Source organism: Saimiri boliviensis, chromosome 14 (assembly GCF_048565385.1).
Source record: "Saimiri boliviensis isolate mSaiBol1 chromosome 14, mSaiBol1.pri, whole genome shotgun sequence".
Lineage (NCBI taxonomy): Eukaryota > Metazoa > Chordata > Mammalia > Primates > Cebidae > Saimiri > Saimiri boliviensis.
In genome coordinates this window covers 6,098,801-6,119,718 of record NC_133462.1, presented here as the reverse complement: position 1 = coordinate 6,119,718, position 20,918 = coordinate 6,098,801, and the positions used below count along the sequence as shown (strand labels likewise).

Below are 20,918 nucleotides of genomic sequence, written 5' to 3'. Positions count from 1 at the left end.
AGCAGGACTGATATCTGCTGATAGATGACCCTGCTTAAAGATGGTCTTGTTGCTGCATACGGGACAAACGCTGTGTCCCCACATGGCAGAAGGGACAGAAGGGGCAAAAAGCAGTGAACTCTGTAGGACAAGCCTTTTGATACCTCATTGATAAGAATACCGAACCCACTGATAAGGGCAGACTCCTTGTGACCCAATCTCCTCCATATTATGAGGCCATACCTCATAATATTTACAGATTGGGCATTGGGGATTAAGTTTCAACATGAATTGTGAAGAAGAAAAAAAATAACTCAGACCATAGCATTCCACCCTGGCCCCAAAATTGATGTACTTCTCACAAACAAAATACATTCCATCCCTATGGCTCCCAAAGCCATAACTATTTCTACAACCAATTCAAAGCCTTTAGTTGCCGGGCGCGGTGGCTCAAGCCTGTAATCCCAGCACTTTGGGAGGCCGAGGCGGGTGGATCACGAGGTCAAGAGATCGAGACCATCCTGGTCAACATGGTGCCCGTCTCTACTAAAAATACAAAAAATTAGCTGGGCATGGTGGCACGTGCCTGTAATCCCAGCTACTCAGGAGGCTGAGGCAGGAGAATTGCCTGAACCCGGGAGGCAGAGGTTGCGGTGAGCCGAGATCGCGCCATTGCACTACAGCCTGGGTAACAAGAGCGAAACTCCGTCTCAAAAAAAAAAAAAAGCCTTTAGTCTAGAGTTGTATCTAACTATAATCTAAATAAGATATGGGTGAGACTCAGATGTGCATTTCATCCGGAGGCAAACTGCTCTCCAGCTGTGAACCTATGAAATCAAACAAGTTACATGCTTCCAAAATACAATGGTGGGGCAGACACAGGTTAGATACTTTAATTTCAAAAGGGAGAAACAGGAAACAAGGGGTAGCTGATCCCATGTAAGTCTGAAACCCAACAGGGGACACACATTAAATACTAAGGCTTGACAATAATCTTCTTTGACTCCACGTCTCACCTTCTGGACATCCCGGAGTAGGGGTTGGGTCTCAACATCCTGGGGATCCCTGCCCTAGTGGTTTTGTTGGGATCACCCCACATAGAAGTTCTCACAGTGCCTGCAGCTCTCCCTCTCCTAAATACACTTTTAATTCTTTATATGGCCAGGCTGAGAATTTTCCAAATCTTTACATTGGGCTTTGATTACAAATTGTTTTTAACTAATTTCTCTCTTCTCCCATTTTACTATAAACAGTTAAAAAGCCATGCAGCAACCTGAACAACTTGCTTTGAGGGTTTTTCTGCCAAATATCTTGGTTCATCATTCTTAAATTCTTCCTTCCACAAAGTACTAAGACATGGACATAATCCAGACAAATTCTCTGCTACTTTGTTACCAAGGTGGGCTTTCCTAGTTTCCAGTAAGACATTCCCCATTTTCATCACACCTCTTCAGACTTGCCTGTATTGTCCATATTTCTAAAAACATTCTGATTACAATCACTTAGATTGTCTACAAAACAGGTATTCTCTAAAGCTCTCTGCTTCTGAGCCCTCACCAGAATTGCCTTTAATGCTCTGCTAATGGCAAAGTAGGCTTTTTCCAGAATTCAGTTCAAAAGTGTGCCAATATGTACCCATTACCGATTTCCAAAGCTACGTCTATTACATTTTTACTTAATTATTATAACAACCCCCTACTTCTGATACCAGTTTCTATTAGTTTGTGCTGCTGTAACAAAATACGTTAAGTAATTATAAACAACAAATTTCTTTGTCACAGTTATACAAACTAGGATGTCCAAGATAAAGGTGCCAGTAAGTTGGTTGTCTGCTAAGGGCCTCATTTTCTTGTTTCAAGACAGGGTCTTGTTGCTAAGTCTTCCAGGAGTGGGGATGAATGCTGTGTCCTCACATCATGGAAGGCAAAAAACTAAGAGTGCACTCCATTGAACTTGGAATGCTCTTATAATCAGGAAGGTTCCTAATTCCATTAACTAGGGCAGAGCCCCAGTGACTTAATCACCTCCCAGTGGCCATACTTCTTAATCCTACTGCATTGGAAATTTTCTGTATGAATATTGGAGAGAATATGATCTTCAAACCATAGCATAGCATGGAAAGTACAATGGCAAAGGGTTGCCTGAGAAAACTTGAATCAAGTTCAAGAATGACACAGAACTGCATAAAAGATCATTCTCTAAGCACACACATAATATATTACTATCTCTATAACTATTTAACCCATTTACATAATATAGAAAAAAATTTTAAATAAATTTGAAAAATTAAATCTGTGTACAGAAAAAGACATATAAAAACAGTTAACAACAACAACAACAACAACAAAAACCCAAGAAAAAGTTTAAGGCCAAACGTTTAAGGTATAATTTCAACTCTGTTGACAAGTCTGTATCTTATGTAGATGAATGAAATAAAATAAAGATAAAATAAAGCAAAATAATTTCAACTGTAAAAAAATAATAAGCTTATTTATGAAATGATGTGTCTTTTTTTTTTTTTTTTTTTTTTTTGAGACAAAGTCTCCCTTTGTGACCCAGGCTGCAGTGCAGTGGTACAATCTCAACTCACTGCAACCTCTGCCTCCCAGGTTCAAGCGATTCTCACACCTCAGCTTCTGAGTACCTAGGACTACAGGCATGTACCACTACACACAGCTAAATTTTTTTGTATTTTTAGTAGAGGTACAGTTTCATCACATTGGCAAGGCTGGTCTCAGACTCCTGGCCTCAAGTGATACACACACCCTGGTCTCCCAAAGTGCTGGGATTGTAGGTGTGAGCCACTGCTCCTGGCCATGATGATATGTCTTGTATAAAAACCAATGAAGGTCAGGCACACTGGCTCATGCTTTAATCCCAGCACTTTCGGAGGCTGGGGTGGGTTGATCACCTGTGGTCAGAAGTTCAAGACAAGCCTAGCCAGCATAGTGAAACCCTGACTCTACTAAAACTACAAAAAGTAGCTAGGTATAGTGGCTCATGCCTGTAGTTCCAGGGACTTGCGAGGCTGAGGCATGAGAATTGCTTAAACTGGGAGACAGATTCTGCAGTGAGCTGAGATCGCGCCACTGCACTCCAGCCTGGGCGACAGAGTGACACCCTACTTCAAAAAAAAAAGCAAAAAAAAGACAAAACACACCAGGCACAGCAGCTCACGCCTGTAATCCCAACACCATTTTGAGGCCAAGGTAAGTAGATCACTTGAGGCCAGGAGTTTGAGACCAGCCTGGCCAACATGGTGAAACTCCATCGCTACTAAAAATACAAAGATTAGTCGAGTGTGGTGGTGCACGCCGGTAATCACAACTACTCAGGAGGCTGAGGCATGAGAATCACTTGAACCCAGGAGGCGGAGGTTGTGCACATTAACATGTGACTTCCACATGCAGCTTCTCTACTTCTGGTCAGCTGACTGCATCCAGATGTTGCCTCTAAACAATCCCTGCTGCCTACAGCTCTGACACCATGGGGCCCCACACCCTGTCTCCGTCTATCCCTGGGTGTAAGTCCATCCCAGGACTATGGCCAGTGCAGTCTCTTTCCAAGTTAATGTCACTGGGTCACAGTGAGATAGAATCTAAGTGAGATGGGGCCGGGCACAGTGGCTCAAGCCTGTAATCCCAGCACTTTGGGAGGCCGAGGCGGGTGGATCACGAGGTCTAGAGATCGAGACCATCCTGGTCAACATGGTGAAACCCTGTCTCTACTAAAAAAAAAATACAAAAAAAAAATAAAAATAAAATAAAAAAAATAAATAAAAAGAATCTAAGTGAGATGAGAGAAACTGCGGGAAGGCATGAGTGAACGACAGCAAACACATCAGGCACGACGCTTCAGACTCGGAGAAGATTCGCAACTCCAATGCCTCGCATTTCAAACAGGAGACAGAATGATCCACTAAGAATGTCATTTTACCTGTGTCAGAGCCATCCCTGACTCCTTTGCTTTCCTCTTCTTCCTCTTCTGGGCTTCCCTCTCAGTCAATATAATTAACTCTTTACAAGTCAAATCTGAAAGTAAAAAATCTGTCGTTTAATGCTTGGAAACAACGCATTCCTTTCTGTACTACAACCACACACACAGGGGAGACCTCAGCATGTGGAGAGACAGCCCACTGCATGGGGGGATAAGGATAATAAATTCCTACACAAAGACCAAGTGGCTAGGAGTGGTGCCTCAGGCCTGTAATCCCAGCACTTTGGGAGGCCGACATGGGTGGGTCATGATGTCAGGAGTCCAAGATCAGCCTGGTCAGCATAGTGAAACCTTGTCTCTACTAAAATAATTAGCCAAGCATGGTGGTGGGCACCTGTAGTCCCAGCTACTTGGGAGGCTGAAGCAACGAGAATCGCTTGCACCTGGGAGGCGGGGCTTGTAGTGAGTCGAGATTGCACCACTGCACTCCAGACCATGCAAGACTCCATCTCAAAAAAAAAAAAAAAAAAAAAGACCAAGCGAGTTTTTCACTCTTTTCTTCAGAACTTTCTACGCTCCTGGAGAAGGCCACGTACAGGCTGCAGCAGTTGCGGGCTGGGTTGGCCTAGACTTCGGTTCAGGGCACAGACCCGGTCCTGATCAAGCCCCATGCAGAGCATAGCCCCTCAGCTGTCTGTGGATCACAGGCTGATGACAGCCTTCAGAAATGGAGGACACTGCCTTGATTCTCAATGCTGGATAGAAATTAAAATCAGGCCAGATGCAGTGGCTCATGCCTGTAATCCCAGCACTTTGGGAGGCTGAGGCGGGTGGATCATGAGGTCAAGAGATTGAGACCATCCTGGCCAACATGGTGAAACCCCATCTCTATGAAAAATACAAAAATTAGCTGGGCATGGTGGCACATGCCTGTAGTCCCAGCTACTCAGGAAGTTGAGGCAGGAGAATCACTTGAACCGAGGAGGCGGAGGCTGCAGTGAGCTGAAATTGCACCACTGTACTCCAGCCTGGCAAGAGTGAGACTCCATGTCAAAAAAAAAAAAAAAAACAGAAAAACTATAATCAAGTTGAGTACCTTAAACATTATGGGGCCTGGGCCCCACCCTACTGGAAGGTGAATCTCTGGTAAGGGGACATAAACCATATGTTTGCAAAATGCCTTGGCACTCTAATGTGGAGCCAGGGTTGCATAACTCTCAAAGTGGGCAAGACTAGCAGGCTGGAGTACAGGGCATGATCTCAGCTCACTGCAACCTCCGCCTCCCAGATTCAAGAGATCCTCCTGCCTCAGCCTCCCAACGACCTGGGATTACAGGTGCCTACCACCACGCTGGGCTGACCTGGTTCTTTTTTATGGGAGGGCCATTGTTCTGGACTAGCCTCCCATACTACTAGACCAAGCCACCAAGAATATTTATTAATTGGGCCAGGCGCGGTGGCTCACGCCTGTAATCCTAGCACTTTGGGAGGCTGAGGCAAGCGGATCACGAAGTCAGGAGATCAAGACCATTCTGGCTAACACAGTGAAACCCCATCTCTACTAAAAATACAAAAAAAATTAGCCGGGCATGGTGGCACGTGCCTGTAATTCCAGCTACTAAAGATGCTGAGGCAGGAGAATGGCTTGAACCTGGGAGGTGGAGGTTGCAGTGAGCTGAGATAACGCCACTGTACTCTAGTCTGGGCGGCACAGCCAGACTCTGTCTCAAAAAATAAAAATAAAAAAATTATTAATAAGAAAGAGAAATGAACACCAGGACTTAATGCAGGAGGTGATAGGCAAATTCTACTGTTTTATGCAAATACACTTGGGATTATGATCAGGGCTGCCCTTATCTATGAAGCTGCTAACCCCGGGGCCTTGAAGAGAAAAGACAAATATCAGTTGCCAGTCTTTTGGCTCTACAAGATGGCCTGAGCCATGAGAATTCTTGTTCTGGATTGTTTCCACCAGTGCTTTGTCCCTTAAATCAGGAAGTACTCTGCAAGTAACAGACTGCCTTTTTTTTTTTTGAAACGGAGTTTCGCTCTTCTTGCCCAGGCTGGAGTGCAATGGCGCGATCTCGGCTCACCGCAACCTCCGCCTCCTGGGGTCAGGCAATTCTCCTGCCTCAGCCTCCTGAGTAGCTGGGATTACAGGCACACGCCACCACGCCCAGCTAATTTTTTGTATTTTTAGTAGAGACGGGGTTTCACCATGTTGACCAGGATGGTCTCGATCTCTTGACCTCATGATCCACCCGCCTCGGCCTCCCAAAGTGCTGGGATTACAGGCTTGAGCCACCGCACCCGGCCCAGACTGCCTTTTAAAGTTCCTTCATGTTGGACAATGCCCCTGGCCACCCATGAGCTCAACTCAGCAGGTGTTCCAAGGGTTTGCTTACCTCCAAATACAAAGCTTCTAATCGGTGGGCCGTAAGGACCTTTACAGCTCACTACACTATGGAAAGGATTGTCAGCGCTATGAAAGTTTAGAGCCCCAATACAGAGAACATGATACAACTCTGCAAGGACCACACCGTTGAAGACCTCATCATTGCTATCAACAAAAAAAGCTCTGAAAACCATCAAGCTCAAAACAATATATACGCTCCCTCCACAAGATCGAGTCTTGCTCTATCACCCAGGCTGGAGTGCAGTGGCAGGATCTCGGCTCACTATAACCTCCACCTCCTGGGTTCAAGCCGTTCTCCTGCCTCAGCCTCCCATGTAGCTGGAATTATAGGCACACGCCACCACGCCCAGCTAACTTTTGTGTTTTTAGTACAGACCAGGGTTTCACCATGTTGTCCAAGCTGGTCTCGAATTCTTGACCTTGTGATCCACCTGCCTCAGCCTTCCAGAGTGCTGGAAATACAGGCGTGAGCCATCGCACCCAGCCCAAAACATGTATTTTTTTTGGAGAAAAGTGGGTCCAGATGTTGTCCAAGACTTCACATGATTTAGACAGAGCCAATCAAAGAAATCATGAAAGAGTTTGTGGCTATGGCACACACAAAAAGGCGGGGGTGGAGGATTCAAGATGTGGATCTTGGAGAAATTCAAGAGCTAAAAGACACCACACTGGAGGAATTACTAGAAGACTACCTAACAGAAATGACTGCTTTTGAAGCAGTACCAGAAGAGAAAGAAGACACGGACATGCCAGGAGACAAACTGAAATTAGACAATCTGGGAGAAGAGTTTCAATTATTCGGGATAATAACTTCAGTGCCCTTCTATAATCTGGGCACTGAAATTAAGGCAAACAGTGGAAGGACTGGTGCCACATAGAAACATTTTTAGGGAAATGAAATAGCAAAAATGTCAGACACGAATTATGATGTATTTCCTTAAAGTTTCACTGAGTATGCCCCCAACTCCTCCGTCTCCTTCCCTGTTCTCCATCTCTTCCACATCTTCCACCCCGAGACAGCAAGCCCAGCCTCTCTTCCTCTTCCTGCTCAGTCTACTCAATGTGAAGATGATCACAATGAAGACATCTGATGATCCACTTCCATTTCATGCACAGCACAGGTATTTTATGTTCCTCATGATTTTCTTTCCCTCTTTTTTTTTTTTTTTTTTTTTTTTGAGACATAAGATCTCACTCTCTCAGCCAGCCTGGTGTGCAGCACAATCACATCTCACTGCAGCCCCAATATCCTTGGCTCATACAAAGCAGTCCTCTAGCCTCAGCCTCCCAGGTTGCTAGCACTACAGACATGCAGTACCATGCCTAATTGTTTTTTGTTTTGGGGTGTTTTTTTTTTTTTTTTTTGTAGAGGCAAGGTCTCATTATGTTGACCAAGCTGGTCTCAGAGTTCTGGCCTCCAATGGATCCGTCCACCTTGACCTCTCCAAGTCCTGGGATTACAGGTGTGAGTCACCATGCTTGGCCATGATTTTCTTGATATTTTCTTTGCTCTAGCATACTTTAAGATTACAGCATATGATACACATAACATGCAAAATGTTTTAATATACTGTTATCAGTATGGCTTCAGGTTAACAGTAGGCTATTAGTGGTTAAGCTTTGGGGAGTCTAATCCTAAAGTTATACCTTCGTTTTTGACTGTGTGTTGGCACCCTGAACGCCCACATTTTTCAAGCGTCAACTTTACACTGCAGAATAACGTTTCCTAAATCCACTAACTTCAGTCCTCCTCAGGGGTTTCCCAATGGAATCCCTGCATGCAAATCTGTCTTAGTGTCTGCGTCCCATCGAACCTGAGCTAAGAAACCGTAGCATTCCAAAATGATCCGTGCACCCCATGCACCCTCACATCCACTTATAATCCCACTTCCAATTGCTCCTGCCAGACACACCGGGGACAGGTACACATGCCATTCCCTGGTTCATCTAGAGGCCCACCCTTGCTTCCTGGAGCCCTCCTACTTTCCTTCCACTTTTCCTCATTTTTCTACCTCTCCTCCATGCATGCATGAACAAACTGGACTAAAGGGTACTGGGACTCTGGGCATGTGCACCACAGCAGGAACGTATACAAACTGCAAACTGAAGGAACCTGCGCCTTCAATATTGAAGATATCAAAGTTGGCCCTGGCAAGTGGTGACGACATGGAGTCTAGTTTAGAGGCAGCAGGGCATTGGCTGGATTGAGTTCAGTGAGGATGCACAGAGCAAGAGGGGCCCCAAATTTTCTATAAACTAAAGACAAAACTATCAGAAAAAAAGAAATTAACAAAACAGTCCCACTTGCAGTAGCATCAAAAGGAATAAAATACTTAGGAATAGATATAACCAATTAAGTAAAAGATCTATACACTGAAAGCTGTAAGATAGTGATGAAAGAAACTGAAGAGGCCAGGCACAGTGGTTCATGCCTGTAATCTCAGTGCTTCGGAAGGCTGAGGTGAGAGGGTCGCTTGAGGCCAGGTGTTTGAGATCAGCCTGTGAGACTCAGTTTCTACCAAATAATAATCATAATAATAATTGAAATTAGCATACCCATAATATTAAGGTACCCAGAAGGCTGAGGCAGGAAGATTGCTTGAGCCCAGGAGTCCAACCCTGCACTGGAGTATGATATTACCACTGCATGCCAGCACTCCAGTCTAGGTGACAGGGTGAGGCTGTCTCAAAAAAAAAAAAAAGAAAAAATTGAAGAACACATAAATAAATGAAAAGCTATCTCATGTTCATGGATTGAAAGAATAGTGTCAATTATTTTTGATGTCGCTATTACCAAAAGTGGCCTACAAATTCAGTGCAATCCCTATCACACTTTAATGCCATTTTTCATAGATATAGGGGGGAAAAAATCCTGAAACATTGACATACCGAAAAAAATCCAAAAAGCCAAAGCAAAAGCACTCTTGAGAAAGAACAAGCTGGAGGAATCATATTCTCTGATTTTCAGCTATACTATGAAGCTAAAGCAATCATAATAGTATGAGGCCAGGCGCAGTAGTTCATGCCTGTAATCCCAGAACTCTGGAAGGCCAAGGCAGGCAGATCCTCTGAAGTCAGGAGTTCAAGGCCAGCCTGGTCAACATGGTGAAACTCTGTCTCTAAAAATACAAAAAATTAGCCGGGCGTAGTGGTGCACCCTTATAATCCCAGCTACTGGGGAGGCTGAGGCAGGAGAATTTCTGAATCTGGGAGGTGGAGGTTGCAGACATTATGCTAAGAGAAATAGGACAGACACTAAAGACAATTACTCTATGATCTCATAAGCAGCATCTTAAAGAGTCCAATTCATAGGAACAGGGTAGAGCAGTTGTTGCCAGGGGCTGGTGGTGGGGAGAATGGAAAAATGTTGGTCAAAGGGTACAAACTTTCAGTTATAAAATGAAGAAGTTCTGGGGAATCTAACATACACCATGGTGACTATACTGTATTGCACACTTAAACAATTTGGAAAGTTTCTGAAAAATTTAAGGAATTGCCGGGTGTGGTGGCTCATGCCTGTAATCCCAGCACTTTGGGAGGCCAAGGCAGGGGAATCACCTGAGGTCAGGAGTTTGAGACCAGCTTGACCAACATGGAGAAACCTACTAAAGATACAAAATTATCCATGCATGGTGGCGCATGCCTGTAATCCCAGCTACTTGGGAGGCTGAGGCAGGAAAATCACTTGAACCCAGGAGGCGGAGGTTGCAGTGAGCCGAGATCACCCCACTGCACTCCAGCCTGCGCAAAAAGACCAAAACTCCATCTCAAAAAAAAAAGAAAATTACTGAATTGTAGGATGAGAGTTTAAAACAATATTTAGAAACAAATGATGTCAGCTGATTAGATGATGCCACCAAACCTTATTTCAGAAGTTAGTAATTATTTATTGAAAGGCAGAAATTGAATAAACTAATATTTATCTCAAATTTCCAAAATAACAATAAATTAAATGTAAAGGAACTACGAAGAAAAAAGCAAATCCATTATACAAAAAAACTAAAGACTCTCAATGCTCCTTCAAAGACATACTGTACCTTGTAGGCCTGGCGTGGTGGCTCACGTCTGTAATCTCAGCACCTTCAAAGGCTGAGGCAGAAGGACTACTTGAGTCCAGGAGGTTGAGGCTGCAGTGAGTGGAGATCATGATACTGTACTCTAGTCTGACACAGCAAGACCCTGTCTCGAAAAAGAAAAAAAAAAAAAAATGTAGTTCTCAGAAACCGCTGAGCTCTTCGCTGGTTGTCGCATGTCCAAAGGCGGAGCTGCTGGGTACCTAGGATGCCGCGTGGAAGCTGAAGCCGCACCTCCCACATGGCCCCGCTGGCCGGCTGGGCCCCTCAGATGAGAACTGCACCCAGGCCAGCACCAGCGGCTCAGCCACCAGCAGCGCCCCCTCTCCGCCCTCGCCCATCTGCAGTTGGCTATCCTGCTGCTGCGCCCGGGCAGTGAGGTCTGCTGGCCCAGATGGCAACCACCTCAGCCAGGGTGGCTGTGGGCCCTGCTGCGGAACACGCACTGGGCCACGCCATTACTGGGGGCTTCAGTGGAGGAAGTAATGCTGAACCTGCGAGGCCTGACATCACTTAGCAGGAGGCTCAGGGAACCCAGCCGGCACAGCAGCAGCAGCCTTGCTTCTGTGAGATCAGTTTTTGGAGTGTGCCCAGAACCAGGGTGACATCAAGCTCTGCGACGGTTTCAGTGAGGTGTTTAAACAGTGCTGACTTGCAAACAGATTGGCCTAATTAAGGAGTTCAAACTAGGGAAATGAAAAACAAGCTCTCATAACCAAGTTAATTTAGTACAAAAATATTGGATATCACTGAAGGTATAAAGTGTAACCACCAGTTAAGCCTCTCGGGTCATCCCTAGCTTCCTTGCTTCAGAATTTAAATGGAAGGTGTTCCTACTCTGTAGAATTTGGGGCTGGGTAAATGTTTGTGTGGCCTCCTTAAACTAGCTGCTATGATTTTATTCGTTGTGAGTTAATTAGAATAAAGTGATTTTCTTCCAAGAAAAAGAAAAGAAAGAACAACAGACATACCTTGTGGTGAGAGTGACAGTCATTTGTTGCTGCATTTCTCGCCTACTCTATCCGAGTCTATCCCATCCCTCGGAAGAAGTTACCACAAATGACTGAATTTAGATGCCCTCTGGCTAAATAGGGATTCCAAATATCTTTTGATACAAATAAATACAAAATGCACAAGACTTACAGAAAAGAGCGGTAATTTTCATCCTCATGAGTACAATTTAAAGAAACAAAGTTTAGAGTATAAAGCCACAAATTAAGAGTATCACCGCCGTGCGCGGTGGCTCAAGCCTGTAATCCCAGCACTTTGGGAGGCTGAGGCGGGTGGATCACGAGGTCAGGAGATCGAGACCATCCTGGTCAATATGGTGAAACCCCGTCTCTACTAAAAATACAAAAAAATTAGCTGGGCATGGTGGCGCGTGCCTGTAATCCCAGCTACTCAGGAGGCTGAGGCAGGAGAATTGCCTGAACCCAGAAGGCGGAGGTTGCGGTGAGCCGAGATGGCGCCATTGCACTCCAGCCTGCGTAACAAGAGCGAAACTCCGTCTCAAAAAAAAAAAAAAAGAGTATCACAACCACCATCCATATCCAGTCAACTCACCGCTCATCTGGATGGAGTCCTCGCCCACTTTCTTCACGACCATGTTTCCCTCTCTCATTCTGCACCTTTCCCCCCTTTTCTGTTTTTCTCCCCTTCCTTTATTTCCTCTTTTATGTCTGTTCTGCCCAATGCTTTGCAACTTACTTCACCTCTTGTAGCTCTTTCTCCCTAATCTTTCCTCCGATTGTCCCAGTCTCCAGGTATTTCTGCCTCTTTCCCCCAATATGCGCCCCCTCTCTGCTCTCCCCGTTAAATTCCCTCTTCCCTGTTACATCTCCTTTGTCCCCACTCTCTAGCACCCCCCACTTCCTACGCTTCCTCCCTGCTGTGGTTCTCTCTCTACTCTGCTTGTCACCCACTGCCCTCTCTGTCAGTCGCAGCACCACGTGGCTCTGTCAGCCACGGCTCCAACCATTTCACCTTCTGCCCCGTGTCTGTCTGCAGTGCCTCCTCCTTTGCCGCCCCTCTAATTTCCCTATTTGCTTTCTCCCCCTGCCGCTTTCTCCATCCATTCTCTTTCAGTCTTGCTGTCTCTGCAAATCCCAAAATTATCATCCATTCTGCGGTGTATTTATGGGTCTCCCTCATTCTTTTCTCCTCAATTCTTCCTTTTTCTCCGTCGCTCCCCATCTTTTCCTCTCCCGATCCCTCTCACCCACACATTTCAGGAGGAAAGGGGAGGAATAAGACGCCTACCTCCCAGGAAAGCATCTTCCAGTGGAGTAAAATTTGGGAAGGAAGAACACTGGGTGTCACAAGACAGACTCAGGTCTTCCCCCAACGCGGGGTCAGGGAAAGCAGTGGCTGTGAAGGGGAAGCCTGGGGAGCAGAAGGACCCGGCGTGAAGGGGGATTACAGGGAGAGTGTGCGGAATCCCAGGACCCGAGAAGAGAAGGGGCTCCTTCAGGAGCCGGGCGGCGGGCGCTGCCCTCCAGGGGCCGGCAAGGGAGAAGCTCAGGGGTCGCGAAGGGCGGGAATCCACCTCTCGAGTGAGGACTCGACTTGGGGCGGGGTCCAAGCAGAGGTCAGTAAGGGTTTTAAGCAGGAACACGACCTGAGTGCGGCTGTCTACATGGTCCTCATGCAGAAAGGCAGGGAGCAAGGAACAGCCCGAGAGATTTTAAACCGAAACGGAGGCAAGTATCAGACTTACTTGGGGCGAAGGGGCTGTTGCTGGTATTTCAAGGTCCGTAGCGATCCCGGGGAAACGGGTATGGACAAAGGAAGACTGCCAAGTGCACCAAGTCAGGTAGACTGGGCGAAGCAAACGTTTAGTCCAGGTGGACGGAAACTGACGCGCGGCGCTGTGATCGTTTCCCTGCGCGATCTGCTTCCGGGTGTGCAGGAAGCTGCACGCGCTGAGAAAAAAGACTGAGAGGCCTGGGTCGGGGCTTGGGCGGGGTGCGACGGGGAGGAAAGACGGACTGACTTGGGGACTCCGAAAGGATGGGGCGAGGCCGATGCGGTGGTGGGCGGGGCCGATGCGGTGGTGGGCGGAGCCGCTGTGCTCAGCGGACTGGACAGGGTGGGCGGAGCCTGTTTGGTGGGCGTGGCCTGTTGGTCACTCTGCCTTCCACCCAGTCTTTGTTCTCCTGATTTGGGAATATTTGCGACTATTGTCCTGTCAAGCAGCCAGCGTTCCTACCTATTTTAAGTTAATATTTCAGAATTTAAAGTTAAAGCTTAAAGTTGTGGTCCACTTATACTGCAAACTAAGATGTTTTCTTCTTGTCAAGTTGAACTGATTTAAGTCAAAGCCGATTTTTTTGCGAGCCTGGTGGACTCTATCCGGTCTTGTCAGTGAGGCTGAATCAACTCAGTAGTCAGGGAAATAGAATCTCTGAAGAGTTGATGTGGGGCCGTGGCTGGATCCAGGAACCTGGACGACATTATGCCAACGGAAATGTGCCAGACACAGAAAGACAAATGCTGCATGAGCTTACTTACATGTGTAATCTACAAACGTCAAAATCACAGTAACAGAGTAGCAGGGTGGTTCCCAGGGCTGAGGGTCTATCTTATACCTGTCCCACCATTGTGTTTTGGAAGCAAATAACTTCTTTGGCTTTTCTTTGGCTTCACAGTTTCACAGCTGGACAGAAATTATGCGTCAGGATGAATCACACTTGAATCTCACCCATATGTGATTCAGATAATCTCTCGGTGATATTTGGGCCTTAGAGTTTGATACTGAAATGGTTTAAGACTTTTGAAATAGACCAGGGGCAGTGGCTCTGGCTTGTAATCCCAGCACTTTGGGAGGCCAAGGTGGGAAGATTGCTTGAGCTCAAGAGTTCAAGACCAACCTGGGGCAACAAAGGGAAACCCCTGTCTCTATGAAAAATAGAAAAATTAACCAGGCATGGAGACTAATACCTACAGTTACATCTACTTGGGAGGCTGGGGAGGATCTCTTGAGCCCAGGGGATCAAGGCTGCAATGAATCGTCATTGCACCACTACACTGCTCCCTGGGCAACAGAGACCCTGTTTCAAAAAATAATAATAATAAGACTTTTGAGATGTTAGGATGGGGGTGAAGGGATCTTGCAAATCAGAAGGACATTGATTTTGGGAGTCCAGAGTACAGAATGTTATGAGCTGAATAATGTCCCTAAAAAAACTCATTGTCTTTAAGTTCTAACATCCAGCACCTCAGAATATGACTGTGTTTTGACATAGGGTATTTAGAGGTTATTAAGTTAAACTAAGCTTTTTACAGTGGGCTCTGAGGCAATCTGGCTGATGTCCTGTTAAGGGGAAATTTGGCTAGAAGCAGTGGCTCAGGCCCGTAATCCCAGCACTTTGCGAGATCGAGGCGGGTGGATCACTTGAGCGCAGGAGTTTGAGACCACCCTGGCCAACATGGTGAAACCCTATGTCTACTGAAAATACAAAATAAGCCAGGCATGGTGGTGTGCACCTGCAATCCCAGCTACTTGGGAGGCAGAGGCAAGAGAATTACTTGAACCCGGGAGACAGAGATTGAAGTGACCCAAGATGGTGCCACTGCAGTCTGAACTACAGAGCAAAACTGTCTCAAAAAAAAAAGAAAAAAATTACCAAGACAGTTGAATAAGAGGTATGTGAACCAGAGCAACTCCTCCTTGAATAAGGGCTGGGTAAAATAAGACTGAGTGAGACCTGACCTACTCACCTAGCTGCATTCCCAGGAGGTTAAGGAGGACCTCTCATTTTTAGTCACAGGATGAGACACGAGGTCCACATGACATAGCGGTCATAAAGACCTTGCTGGTAAAAGAGGTTGGAGGCCGGGTGGCTCACGCCTGTAATCCCAGCACTGTAGGAGGCTGAGGTGGGCAGATTACGAAGTCAGGAGTTTGAGACCAGCCTGACCAACATGGTGAAACCCCGTCTCTACCAAAAATACAAAAATTAGTTGGGCGTGGTGGCGCCCACTTGTGGTCCCATCTACTCAGGAGGCTGAGGCAAGAGAATCACTTGAACCTGGGAGGCAGAGGTTGCAGTGAGCCGAGATGGTACCACTGCACTCCAGCCTGGGTGACAGAGCAAGACTCTGTATCAAAAACAAAACAAAACAAAAACTCTGTATATCACTCTGACCCCAGCCAAATCTGCATCTCTAGAAGGATGATATTCTCTAAGGAGACTGATCTCAGGTGTCTCTTTGCACTGATATTATTGATGTAACAAAGAAGACAAATGGCCAAATGTCAGTTTATGTTGTTAATGGGATCTAGTGATCTCTTATTTGACTTTGGTCTCTAATTTACTCAAATATTGATAAAAATGGATTCCTCACGCCGGGCGCAGTGGCTCAAGCCTGTAATCCCAGCACTTTGGGAGGCTGAGGCGAGTGGATCACGAGGTCAAGAGATCGAGACCATCCTGGTCAACATAGTGAAACCCTGTCTCTACTAAAACTACAAAAAATTAGCTGGGCATGGTGGCGCATGCCTGTAATCCCAGCTCCTCAGGAGGCTGAGGCAAGAGAATTGCCTGAGCCCAGGAGGCGGAGGTTGCGGTGAGCCGAGATGGCGCCATTGCACTCCAGCCTGGGTAACAAGAGCGAACCTCTGTCTCAAAAAAAAAAAAATGGATTCCTCACTAGATGGTAGAAAAACAAGAAGAGGAGCTCCAGCCCACAAAAGAGGTAGCAAGTGGATTCCATGCCACGTGGAGTCCAGTTTGAGTTCAGCCAGAGCCACAGAGTGCCCTAAAACAAAGAAACGGCTCTATTATTTGAAGTGCACTGCTGTTGGCACTGCTGCCTGGAGATACTGGACACAGAGGGCATCTCAGACCAGAGTTCCGGGTCTACATCACAGAGTGACAGAACACCACAAAGGTTCTTTAGGGCGGGGAAGAGATGACAAGGCGAAGGAGAGCCCTGCCCCTCCTCCCACCATCCAGTCTAGCCAGCCCCAGCAAACATCTGAAACCAACCCAATCCCTTCACTGTTGTTTTTTCTTTTTCTTTTGAGACAGGGTTTTACTCTGTTGCCCAGGCTAGAATGCTGTGGCGTGATCAGGGCTCACTGCAGCCTGAACACCTCCAGGCTCAAGTGATCCTCCCACCACAGCCTGCCGAGTAGCTGGGACTACAGGTACACACCACCACGCCCAGCTAATTTTTAATTTTTTTATAGAGACGGGGTCTTACTATGTTGCCCACGCTGGTTTCAAACTGCAGGACTCAAGCTACCTGCCCACCTCAGCCTCCCAAAGGGCTGGGATTTATAGGTGTGAACCACCATACCCAGCCCACTGTAGTTTTTTTAAACTTTAGAAAATACTGTCAGGTGCTGTGGCTCACCCTGTGTAATCCCAGCACTTTGGGAAGCCTAGGCAGGCAGATCACCTGAGGTTGGGAGTTCAAGACTAGCCTGATCAAAATGGAGAAAACCCATCTCTACTAAAAATACAAAATTAGCCCAGTATGGTGGCACATACCTGTAATCTCACCTACTTGGGAAGCTGAGGCAGGAGAATCGCTTGAACCCAGGAGGCAGATGTTGCAGTGAGTCGAGATTATGCCATTCCACTCCAGCCTAGACAACAAGAGTGAAATTCCATCTCAAAAAAAAATATATATATATATGTATGTATGTATATATATACACACACACATATCTTCTAGCTTCTTTTTTTCTTTTTCTTTAGATGGAATCCTTTTCTGTCACCCAGGCTGCAGTGCAGTGGTGTGATTCCCACAGTCTTGACATCCCGGGCTCAGGTGATCTTCCCACTTCAGACTCCCAGTAGTTAAGACCAGAGGCACGCTCCACCACACTGGGTTAATTTTTATTTATTTTTTATTTTTGTAGAGATGGGGTTCCACTAGGTTGCTTAGCCTGGTCTCAAACACCTGGGTTCAAGGGATCCTTCTGCCTCTGTCTCCTAAAGTGCAGGGATTACAGGTGTCAGCCACTTGGACACGGTCCTTCCACTCTTCCCTCAGCCTCCAACTATTCCACTTCCATCCCCTCATCATATAAAACGTATCCTTTGGGCCAGGCGCGGTGGCTCACACCTGTAATCCCAGCACTTTCGGAGGCTAAAGGTGTGCAGATCACTTGAGGTTGGGAGTTTGAGACCAGCCAATATGGTGAAACTTCATCTCTACTAAAAATACAAAAATTAGCTGGGTGTGGTGGCTCCCACCCGTAGTCCCAGCTACTCAGGAGGCTGAGGAAGGGGAATCGCTTAAACTTGGCAGGCAGAGGTTGCAGTGAACTGAGATTGCTCCTCTGCACTTCAGCTTGTGCAACAGAGTGACACTCTTGTCTCAAATAAATAAATAATTAAAAATTTTAGAAATCCCTTAGTACAACTTTATCTATTCCACATGTAACTCAGATTTCATATAGGTCTAGCATCACTCTTAGAGAGCTAGACTTTAACTTCATTAATCTATCATCCAGAAAGTCCAGCGTCCAAAAATTTCCCATAAATGTTTGCTAATTCCAGGGATTTATACTCTCAGGATCTACTTTTTTTTTTTTTTTTTTTTGAGACAGAGTCTTGCTCTGTTGCCCAGGCTGGAGTGCAATGGCACAATCTCAGGTCACTGCAACCTCTGCCTCCCGGGTTCAAGAGACATCTGCCACCATGCCTGGCTAATTTTTGTATTTTTAGTAGAGATGGGGTTTCACCATATTGGTCAGGCTGGTCTTGAACTCCTGACCTCAGGTGATCTGCCTGCCTCAGCCTCCCAAAGTGCTGGGATTACTGGCATGAGCCACCGTGCCCAGTCAATTTTTTCCTTTTTTTTTTTTTTTTTTTTTTTGAGACGGAGTTTTGCTCTTGTTACCCAGGCTGGAGTGCAATGGTGCGATCTCGGCTCACCACAACCTCCACCTCCTGGGTTCAGGCAATTCTCCTGCCTCAGTCTCCCAAGTAGCTGGGATTACAGGCACGTGCCACCATGCCCGGCTAATTTTTTGTAATTTTAGTAGAGACGGGGTTTCACCCTGTTGACGGGGTTGGTCTCGATCTCTCGACCTCGTGATCCACCCGCCTCGGCCTCCCAAAGTGCTGGGATTACAGGCTTGAGCCACCGCGCCCGGCTAAATTTTTTCCGTTTTTATTAAAGACAAGGTTTCACTACATTGGCCAGGCTACTGTTGAACTCCTGACCTCAAGTGATCCACCGACCTCAGCCTCCCAAAGTGCTGGGATTACAGGCGTGAGCCACTGTGCCCAGCCTAAGATTTCCATTTATTTAAAGGCTGAAGAGAGAGAGAGAGAGAGAGAGAGAGAGAGAGAGAGTGTGTGTGTGTGTGTGTGTGTGTGTGTATCCATTAATCAGTGAACATTTAGGTTTTTTCCACATCTTGGTTATTGTGGCACTAAACATAGGAGTGCAGATCTCTCTCCAAGATATTAATTTCATTCCCTTCGGTATATACCACGAAGGGGGATTGCTGACTCATTTGGTAGTTCTATTTTTAATTTTTTGAGGAACCTCCATAATGTTTTCTACCAATTTACATTTTCACCAACGGTGTACAAGCATTCCCTTTTCTCCACATTCTTGCCAACACTATTGCCCTTGCATATTATTTTGTTGTTTTCTTTTTTTTGAGGCAGAGTCTTGCTCTGTTACACAGGCTGGAGTGCAGTGACACATCCGTGTCTCACTGTAGCCTCAATCTCCCGGACCCAACCAATCCTCCCACCTCAGCATCCCAAGTAGAGTAGCTGGGATGACAGGCAGATGCCACTGTGCCCCACTTATTTATTTATTTATTTTGAGACAGAGTCTCACTCTATTGCCCAGGCTGGAGTGCAGTGACTTATGATCTTAGCTCACTGTAACCTCCACCTCCTAGGTTCAAGTGATTCCTCTGCCTCAGCTTGCTAAGTAGCTGGTATTACAGGTGCCCACCACCATGCTGGACTAATTTTTATATTTTTTCGTAGAGATCGGGTTTGACCAAGTTGGCCAAGTTGGTCTTGAACTCCTGACCTCAAGTGATCCACCCGTCTCAACCTTCCAAAGTGCTAGGATTACAGGCATGAGCCACCGCACTCAGCCTATTTTTCATTTTTGTAAAGACAAGGTTTCCCTATGTTGCCGAGGCCTATTTTGCGGTTTTCAATAGCACCATGTTGCTGTCAAGAATTATGGAAGTTTCAAGATTTTACCTACTTGTAAGCTAGCAATTTACTCTGTTAAAATTTCAAGGATGAAGCCAGGTACAGTGGCTCATGCTTGTAATCCCAACACTAGATGGGTGGTTGAATCGGGTGGATCACTTGAAGCCAGGAGTTTGAGATCACAACATGGCGAAACCCTGTCTTTACTAAAAATACAAAAATTAGCTGGACATGGTGGCACATGCCTGTAATCCCAACTACTGAGGCAGCTGAGGCACAAGAATCCCTTGAACCCAGGAAATGGAGTTTACAGTGAGTCAAGATCACACCACTAGACTCCATCCTGGGCAACAGAGAGACTGTGTCTCAGAAAAAAAAAGAAAAAGAACAAAAGAGAGAGAGAGAGAGAAAAGAAAAGAAAAGAAAGAAAAAGAAAAAGAAAGAACGAACGAACGAACTTTCAAGGTTGCTTGAAGAAGACATGAAACTCTGGTGTCAGGTCCAACAGACTTTATTACTGGCAAAGCAGCAGAAACTTGATATTCACGTCAATCCCCTTGCACTTCCAAGTCCAACAGGACCAATGAGAAAGGGTCTGGACAGATGCTTTGCACACAGTGAGTGAGTGATGCAGTCAGTGTGTATCACAGTGAGGAATCCTGAGCTTATAAAGCAATCTTTTAAGAGGGCTACTGGAAAACCTCCCCAACCTTCACTTCAGACATAGCATTATTATTATATATATTTTTTACACTGGTTAGGCAACAAATCTGCCTTTGGCCATGGGGACTCACTATTGCTATCTTCCAAAACTGTCTGCTATACAAACATTCTTGGCCGGGCTAGGTGGCTCAGGCCTGTAATCCTAGCACTTTGGGAGGCTGAGGCTGGTGGATCACCTGAGATCAGGAGTTCGAGACCAGCTTGGCCAACTTAGTGAAAATCTGTCTTTACTAAAAATACAAAAATTAGATGGGTGTGGTGGTGAGTGGCTGTAATCCTAGCTTCTCAGGAGGCTGAGGCAGGAAATCGCTTGAACCCAAGAAGCAGAGGTTGCAGTGTGCCAAGATCATTCCATTGCACCCCAGCCTGTGCAACAAAAGCAAAACTCTGTCACAAAAAAAAAAAAAAAAAAAAAAAAATTAGCTAGGCATAGTGGCAAATGCCTGTAGTCCCAGCTACTGAGGAGGCTGGGTTGGGAGGTTTGCTTGAGCCTGGGAATTTGAGGCTGTGAACGTGCCACTGCCCTCTAGCCTGGGTGACATCGTTTTTTTTCTCCAAAAAAAAATTGTTAAAAAAAATATGAGTATTGTGCAGTAGCTGGATGTTACAAATTTTAAAAAGACCATAGGGCCGGGTGCAGTGGCT

General features: G+C 46.0%; 1 protein-coding gene and 1 pseudogene across 3 annotated transcripts in view; one reads left to right on the top strand and one right to left on the bottom strand.

The window, feature by feature from the left end:
* Nucleotides 1-13,400, bottom strand: part of ZNF836 (zinc finger protein 836) — a 32,923-nt gene extending 19,523 nt beyond the window's left edge. Inside the window, exons 1-4 of one of the 3 annotated variants that reach the window (XM_074385538.1) lie at nt 13,121-13,400; nt 10,369-10,510; nt 8,888-9,012; nt 3,916-4,010 (exon numbers count right to left, since the gene is read on the bottom strand). In XM_074385538.1, coding sequence (XP_074241639.1) covers nt 3,916-4,010; nt 8,888-9,012; nt 10,369-10,478 — 330 coding nt within the window. In that variant the 5' untranslated portion in view covers nt 10,479-10,510; nt 13,121-13,400. The remainder of the gene's footprint in view (nt 1-3,915; nt 4,011-8,887; nt 9,013-10,368; nt 10,511-13,120) is intronic. The other 2 variants (XM_074385539.1, XM_039466617.2) reach the window with 2 other exon arrangements.
* On the top strand, nt 10,613-11,651 carry LOC141581129 (coiled-coil-helix-coiled-coil-helix domain-containing protein 2 pseudogene; annotated as a pseudogene).
* Nucleotides 13,401-20,918: the final 7,518 nt, after the last annotated feature.